This window comes from Maniola jurtina, chromosome 8, assembly GCF_905333055.1.
Source record: "Maniola jurtina chromosome 8, ilManJurt1.1, whole genome shotgun sequence".
Classification (NCBI taxonomy): Eukaryota; Metazoa; Arthropoda; class Insecta; order Lepidoptera; family Nymphalidae; genus Maniola; species Maniola jurtina.
The window spans coordinates 9,475,935-9,484,606 of NC_060036.1; the positions used below are offsets into that span (position 1 = coordinate 9,475,935).

At 32.2% G+C, this 8,672-nt stretch overlaps 1 protein-coding gene across 1 annotated transcript; it reads left to right on the plus strand.

The window, feature by feature from the left end:
• The first annotated feature begins 2,165 nt into the window (after positions 1 to 2,165).
• Positions 2,166 to 5,792, plus strand: LOC123867897. Its single transcript, XM_045910214.1, has 2 exons — positions 2,166 to 3,192; positions 4,248 to 5,792. Exons 1-2 carry the CDS (start codon positions 2,361 to 2,363, stop codon positions 5,549 to 5,551), a joined length of 2,136 nt encoding a protein of 711 aa, XP_045766170.1. The 5' UTR covers positions 2,166 to 2,360; the 3' UTR covers positions 5,552 to 5,792.
• Positions 5,793 to 8,672: the final 2,880 nt, after the last annotated feature.

Sequence of the window (8,672 nt, forward strand, 5' to 3'; positions counted from 1 at the left end):
GATGTAAGCGGAATAACCTGGAATGCGTTTAGATATTAATATTGAGTAAACCCCTAGTTAAAATCAATGTTTAAAAAACACTTTTAAAACTTAATTGACTATAAGTAGTTTCAATAAAGACGACCACTTAAAAAGTCATTCGACCTCCCAGAAGTTCCAATTATATTTCAGTGCATCCGTTTATCCAATTAAAACAGTATTGCTCGGAACTACGTGTTATTTGCTATCAATTAATATACAATTTTCCTCTCTTTGGATAAAAGTACCTACTTATTACAAGAACTTCTCAATGTAATTAAAAGATACTCTTACACTGTCTTAATTGTTGTATGAAATACTCCAATAAAATTTCCATTTTACATTCTACATAGTTTTTATACTTAACGATTTTTATTTGTAGACTTGTAAGACAAGAATTATAACATGATTGCAATTTTTGTACTTTAAAAAAAAATTACTGCCTCTTTTATTCTTTTAAGTTGTGTACCTACCTTGTTGATAATACCAAACTACAGAGCAAAGATCCGAATATTATGCTCGCGAGTTTAAACAACTATCCGGAATCTTGGCTCGCGAGTTTATAAAAGTGTCTCTAAATCGAAATTTAACTTAAAAATAGCATGTATTTTGTAACAAGATCGACGGCGCTCGCTTTGTTTTCCTTTAGAACAATAGGCAACACAACAGTTGACAGTATTGGCGTTTTTTGTTTTTCTTCAATAGAACGCCTGGAGCTAAAATTCTCGCTCCCGCGTTCGCCATAGAGTCGGACCATTTCACAGGTAGCATGTCAAATATCACGTAAAATACCTTTTCATTTGTATCACTGCTACCTTACTTAAGTAGCCTGTAAAAAATCACGAAATAAATTCTCACAAACTTCGAAAATTATTACATTAATTATTTATTATTCCAGATTTATTTTTTAAATTTTGCACGTGATAGATTATTATTTTAAAATAAGAAATTTATTCTGTGATTTATGAGGAATAGTTAATTATTGAAGTATGTAAACACTGTTTACTATTAAATTAGGTAGCAATAATTGTAAAAAGGGGTGGCAACACTTGTTTATCTTGTATTCGTACTTATTATGATGGTAATAGGCTGATTATCAAGATTAGCTATACTCTTTTATTTTTGTTACTAAAATATGTATAATTGAAAAACAGAGAAAAGTGTAGACATTATTAGAATAAATAATTATTAATTTTGTGATGTAATGTGTAGTTAATTTATGTTTCAAGAAAATAATGTGATTCAAGAATAGAACAGTTGACTATTATAGAGTTCCGACAGAAACTTTCAAGTTACACGTCATTGCTACTTAATTAAATTATAATAATGTTTTAAATAGAGAAAACTATTTGTTAATTATTAGAATAATATCTTATGATCTTTAAGAATAATTTTGTGTAATGCTGTACTATAATTGTGAATTAAAATACCTCAATTGACTTATGACTTGTGTGTACTTTTGATAAATAACTTTAAACTAAATATTGTATTAACTTGATAATGGATTCAATTATTAATATTAATGTTAACTAGTGCCTGGAAACATATAATTGTTAGTAATTCAGCCTAATTGTTTACTATGAACAGAATATTGTGTTATGTTGTCAGCTTGGTATAAGGAAAATGTAGAGGGAACAAAGAAAGATAGTAACCTATATAAACCACTGTTGGGGTGAGAGTAGTTAGTTTTTGTGCAACGAGCCTCCTCGAATAAAGATAAGTATTCTTACTGTATCTCTCTGTATTTGATTGTTATAAATTGTGTTATGTATACCTAATAATGTATCTAATAATTTCCGTGGAAACTCATCTTAACTGTGTAATTGTTGTGTACCCATTTTAACTCGTTGATAAACCAATCCAATGAATCATTGAAAAATATAAAGAGTGTTAATTTTGTACATCGTTTCATTCCTTCTCTTTGCTAGTTTTGCCTAAAATAATTAAATTATTTACTCTCAAATAGCATCTAATTAAAGTTAGTACACTAGGGTTTTATTTCTTTGCTTTAATACTTGTGATTTCTAAATATAGAAATGTAGTTCTTTATCTGCCTAAGTAAATAAAAGTTCGTAGCTTATTCATCGTCATGATCAACCATTTGTCGGCTCACTACTGAGCACGGGTCACTTCTCAGAGTGAGAAGGTTTAGGCCCTAGTCTGCCACGCTGGCCCAATGTGGATTGGTAGACTAAAATAAATTACATAATAACTATTAAAGTACCTTATAAATTGTAGCTCTACCTGAAATTTTTTAATATCAGAAGTGGGATACGAATTATTTATGGCAATGGAAACCTAATAGCATTTTTGTTACACAGGTCTTGAAAAAACGAGGGACAATGAATCTCAACCACGAGCAGCTGCAAGAAATCTTGAAGAGTATACGTGACTCGTTAACATCCAATCAACGCAGCGATGACATCGCGCTGCCTATTTTTGATCCTGAGAAAAGCGACAACGGGGCTGAGACCTGGTGCAAAAGCATCGAGTTACTCGGCACCGAGCTTGGATGGAGCAGTATTCAAAAAGCAGCTAAAGCAGGTAAGGCCCTCCGAGGGTCTGCTTTATCTTGGTTTGAGTCATGGGAGCCCGAACAAGGTAGAAATTGGGAGAATTTTAGCAAAGATATTATTGCATTATATCCTGAAAAGAAAAATCTTTCGGAAAAATTATCAAAGGCTGTATTGTATTCGTCGGATTCAAGTGATTCGTATTGTGATTATGCAAGAGAAAAGTTAAGACTTTTACAGAGTTGTAAGATTAATTTTTCTGAAAATCAATTAATTGAGCTTGTGTGTGGGGGAATTCGGGAACCAAATATTAAAATAACTTGCCATAATACTTCCGTTACTAACACGTCGGAATTAATAACTTTGTTTTCTACATTTTCGAAACAAACAAGAAAACGCCCATTAGAAAATAATGCCGATAATAGTGCCGGGCCTAGTATTCCAAAGCAAGTTAAAACTAATAAGGACCGTACTTGTTTTTCTTGTGGAAAATTAGGCCATATTTCCTCTCAATGTTTACAAAGAAATAAAAATCTTTCTTCTTCTTCGGACGGTAAAGAAGTTGTAAAAAAGACTAAAAATCTTTACTGTGTATTTTGTAGCAAGGAGGGTCATTCCATTGATTTTTGCTTTCACAAAAAACGGATCGATAAGGAAACTGCTGCTAAACAACTATGACAATTAAGTGAGATTACGATCAATAACTACACGATTAACTGTTTACTTGACACGGGGGCTAGTTGTAGTATCATTAAATATTCAATTGCCAAGTGCCTTGATTGTAATATATCGCCTTGTTTTTTTACTATTGATGGTATAGGTAACGGAAAAATAAACGTAGAGGGGAAAATAACAGTTCCTGTTAAATTTGAGGAAATTTGTCTCGAGTTAGATATTTACGTCGTAAAAAATAATGATTTCAAATATGATTGTATAATAGGGCGCAATGCGGTGTTACATCCGGACGTAGCCATTGTTACAGATTCTTTGAAACTAGTATTGAATATCTTGGGCAACACATATCCGAAGAGGGTGTTAGACCAAGTGAAAATAAGATTTCTGCTTTAGTGAACTCTCCCATTCCAACGACAATTAAGCAGGTACGACAATTCATGGGGTTGGCTAGCTACTTCCGGAAGTTTATTCCCGAGTTTGCTTCTCGGACTGCTAGTATTACAAAATTGATAAAAAAAGACCAACTATGGGAGTGGGGTCCTGAGCAAAATGAAGCACGTCAGTATGTCATCAATCATTTAATATCAAAACCGTTACTGACAATATTTGACCATTCGCTGCCTACTGAGTTACACACAGATGCGAGTGCCTTAGGTTATGGGGCAATACTTTTGCAAAAAGTAAATAACGTGGATAGAGTGGTCGCATACTATAGTAAGAGAACATCTCCGTCGGAAGCTAAATACTGTTCGTATGAATTGGAAACTTTATCTGTATACAATGCGTTAAGACATTTTCGCGTTTATTTACTAGGGTTACACTTTAAAATCATCACCGACTGTAACGCTATTAAATCAACGGCCAATAAAAAAGATATCTCGTCACGCGTTGCTAGATGGTGGACGTATATGCAAGATTTTTCTTTCGAAATAATTTACAAAAAAGGAAAATTCGTCGGTCATGTAGATTATTTAAGTCGGAACCCCGTAACCTTATCTGATCCTATCGTACCAATTACTACGAAAAAAAAACCTAAATTATCTACATCAACAACTGAGATTTTCAATCCAGAATCTAAGGAGATCATTAATGTATTAATACCAACTAACTCATGGTTAGAAATCGCACAACAAAAGGATGATGAAACTCAGTCATTGATTGAAAAAGTACAGGCGGGCGAATTGGATACTAACCAATACTTAGTTAAAAATAATTTATTATACTACAAAACTAACTCCGATGGTAGGGCAAGGTTGTATGTTCCCAAAGGCAGCAGATTAAGCATTTTACGTTTATTTCACGATGAAAATTGTCATGTAGGTTATGATAAAACCTTTCAAAAACTTTCTGAGTCTTTTTGGTTTCCAGGACTAACAAGTTTTATTAAAAAGTATCTTTCTCATTGTTTAGTTTGCACAGAGCGTAAATCACATACAGGGCCCAAACAAGGCATGTTATACCCAATAGAAAAAACTCCTATACCTTTCCATACGGTACATTTAGATTGTACGGGTCCTTTTCAACAATCTAGTGCCGGCTATAAATACATTCTTATGATTATAGATGGTTTCACAAAGTATTGTATTTTAAAACCATTGAAGTCAATGGGTGGTGATGAAATGGTCAATAATGTGCGAGAATCGTTAACTCTATTTAGCACCCCTTCACTAGTCATTACAGATCGCGGTACAAACTTTTCATGTAAACTATTACAAACATTGTTTAGAAGTTGGCAAGTTGAACATCATATGATAACTACTGGCACTCCACGTGCTAACGGTCAAATAGAGAGGTATGTCAAAACTATAATAGATATGTTAACTACGTCATGTAATACGTCAGATTGGCCAAACGGTTTATGGAAAGTTCAATTATCACTCAATTCAACTATACAAAAATCTACTGGTTTTGCTCCTATTCGTTTATTGGTTGGGCTTAATGGTAATATACCTTGCATACAGGCTCGATTGAATGATGTGACTGATAATGGTAATGATGTACAAAAAGAATTAGTAGATGTTCGTGCTGAGCGTTTACTAGCTCACCAACGACTAGTCAATGTAGCTAGTGATTTTAAAAAGCGTTTTGATTTATCCAGGCGAGATAATATAGTATATAACATTGGGGACGTAGTCTATGTAAATCAGGATCACAGACGGCATGATAAATTAAGAGCCAAATTCAAAGGTCCATATGAAATTATCAATATTTTGGAAAATGATCGATTTTCTTTAAAAGGGAAAGGAAGTTTAAAGGATATTATAATTGCCAAGGAAAAGTTAAGACGTTGGCCTGGTGAATGGATAGATCAAAATGTCTTGGTTGAAGATTATATTGAAAAGTAGTGAATAAAAAAGTATGTCGATGACCAGTGATAGATGATTGTAATTTTTAGTAAAAAAATAAATGCTATAGCTTTAAAACCACTCGTGTTAAAAGGATATTATAAAATGTTGCTATAAAACGAATGGTGTTAAAGGATATTTTATTATTTAGTGGTGCTTCAAAAACCAATGGTATTCATGGCTATTTTCTGGTGCTGCTTGAAAACCAATGGTGTTTAAGGCCATGGAGTATCACATATGTACTGTGGTAAGAAATAAAAACTTGTCAATTTTTTTTATTGGAATTAATGGTGGAGTGATTTTGGATTTCACACACATTGAAAGTAAGGAGTAAATGGTAGCCACAGACATGTTGATTTTTCACTGTGTCATGAGTTATTATTGTCCTTATGTGAAAAGTTGTTTTTTTTTTGTCGTTATGCTTCGAGAGCGAAGCACGGTCAGTTTGGCCGTGATAGATTATTATTTTAAAATAAGAAATTTATTCTGTGATTTATGAGGAATAGTTAATTATTGAAGTATGTAAACACTGTTTACTATTAAATTAGGTAGCAATAATTGTAAAAAGGGGTGGCAACACTTGTTTATCTTGTATTCGTACTTATTATGATGGTAATAGGCTGATTATCAAGATTAGCTATACTCTTTTATTTTTGTTACTAAAATATGTATAATTGAAAAACAGAGAAAAGTGTAGACATTATTAGAATAAATAATTATTAATTTTGTGATGTAATGTGTAGTTAATTTATGTTTCAAGAAAATAATGTGATTCAAGAATAGAACAGTTGACTATTATAGAGTTCCGACAGAAACTTTCAAGTTACACGTCATTGCTACTTAATTAAATTATAATAATGTTTTAAATAGAGAAAACTATTTGTTAATTATTAGAATAATATCTTATGATCTTTAAGAATAATTTTGTGTAATGCTGTACTATAATTGTGAATTAAAATACCTCAATTGACTTATGACTTGTGTGTACTTTTGATAAATAACTTTAAACTAAATATTGTATTAACTTGATAATGGATTCAATTATTAATATTAATGTTAACTAGTGCCTGGAAACATATAATTGTTAGTAATTCAGCCTAATTGTTTACTATGAACAGAATATTGTGTTATGTTGTCAGCTTGGTATAAGGAAAATGTAGAGGGAACAAAGAAAGATAGTAACCTATATAAACCACTGTTGGGGTGAGAGTAGTTAGTTTTTGTGCAACGAGCCTCCTCGAATAAAGATAAGTATTCTTACTGTATCTCTCTGTATTTGATTGTTATAAATTGTGTTATGTATACCTAATAATGTATCTAATAATTTCCGTGGAAACTCATCTTAACTGTGTAATTGTTGTGTACCCATTTTAACTCGTTGATAAACCAATCCAATGAATCATTGAAAAATATAAAGAGTGTTAATTTTGTACATCGTTTCATTCCTTCTCTTTGCTAGTTTTGCCTAAAATAATTAAATTATTTACTCTCAAATAGCATCTAATTAAAGTTAGTACACTAGGGTTTTATTTCTTTGCTTTAATACTTGTGATTTCTAAATATAGAAATGTAGTTCTTTATCTGCCTAAGTAAATAAAAGTTCGTAGCTTATTCATCGTCATGATCAACCATTTGTCGGCTCACTACTGAGCACGGGTCACTTCTCAGAGTGAGAAGGTTTAGGCCCTAGTCTGCCACGCTGGCCCAATGTGGATTGGTAGACTAAAATAAATTACATAATAACTATTAAAGTACCTTATAAATTGTAGCTCTACCTGAAATTTTTTAATACACGCGCATGGTCATCTACCCGAGTTAAGACGCTGAAAAGTGGATGAATGAGAACACTAGCATAGCTCTGTTTTAGAAAGAGAAAAACCTCTAGAAATTAACGTGAAAAACAATTACCTACTCTTCATGAAATACCAGCGCTATTGATCTTGGTCATAATTCTTAGTTATGATTTACGTAGCGAAGAAATGTATGTGCAAAAATTAAAATATCACCTAGGAAATCACTGAAAAAAGAAATTCACCTTGTGAAAATGATTTAACAGTAGCAATAGTGCCCATCTCTTTAGTTCGCAGTATTGGCGTACAAGGCAATTTAGATCGTATCAGAGCTGCCTCTAGATCAACATCGAACGAACCGTTTAATAAAGCCAAACAAACACATCAGCAGACATCTCTTAATGGCTGTGATTAAAGACTTCGGTTTGTTGAACGAGTTTTCAATTGCCTGTTTAACGTAAATAAAGTAGGTTAGGTTAATAGCTCAACGTTTTACGGGTTTCAGTTTCAGTATAAAGGTCATAGGATCAAATACCTACACTTCTTGGCTTGTCGTGCTGCTGCTAAAGAGCTTTCGGTTAAGTAAGCGAGGAGAAGGATGATTATTTTATTAGTCAACTGTAATGTTACTCTTAAATTAAAGCTAAGCTCAAGGCATATTGCGGCAGAGTTAATAAAGCTACGATGCTTCACATTATCCGTTTCAAATACTACCGAACTTACCCACTACGTACTTAATGAGAAAAAGATTTAAATATTATTTTCACAATAATTAATATTAGTCTTGTTAATTTTAACATAAGTGAGTAAATAGTTATTTTTTAAAGAAGAAATATATTCCGAAATATGAAAAATGTTCTCTTCGTATCTAGAATATGAAAGTAATATATTTTTCAATGTGGTGACTATAACGTGTTATGCATGATACCTACATCTTCTCGACTATATAATAAAGACAATATTATTAAGTTTTCCTTACCTTTATGAAACCTTTATAATGTAATTCATTCTTCCACACTGAAAATCAATAAGTTATTTATGATATTATGCTTACGTACCTACAGGTAAGTCCCTAAACAAACCATTTTGTTTACCTACTGGATGGAGATTAATGATAGATCGAGGACACGTCTAGTAACGTATAAAATCCTTTTATGATAATAATAATCCATTTATATTGCTTACTAAATTTAAAAATTATATATTATAATAATATGATTTCTTTGGTAATAATATGAGTAACAGTTATAAATACATCCATGTCTTTGTTACAATACGTATAGCGAACGTAACAGTAGGGGAAGTCCGGGAGACTTGCTCAGGTGGGAGAG

What these genes read in the sequence shown, in the direction of transcription:
- LOC123867897 (XM_045910214.1), top strand. Translation starts at nt 2,361, where the DNA reads ATGAATCTCAACCACGAGCAGCTGCAAGAAATCTTGAAGAGTATACGT. An exon ending in ACGGATCGATAAGGAAACTG is followed by an intron (nt 3,193 to 4,247) that starts CTGCTAAACAAC and finishes AACCTAAATTAT; the next exon opens with CTACATCAACAACTGAGATT.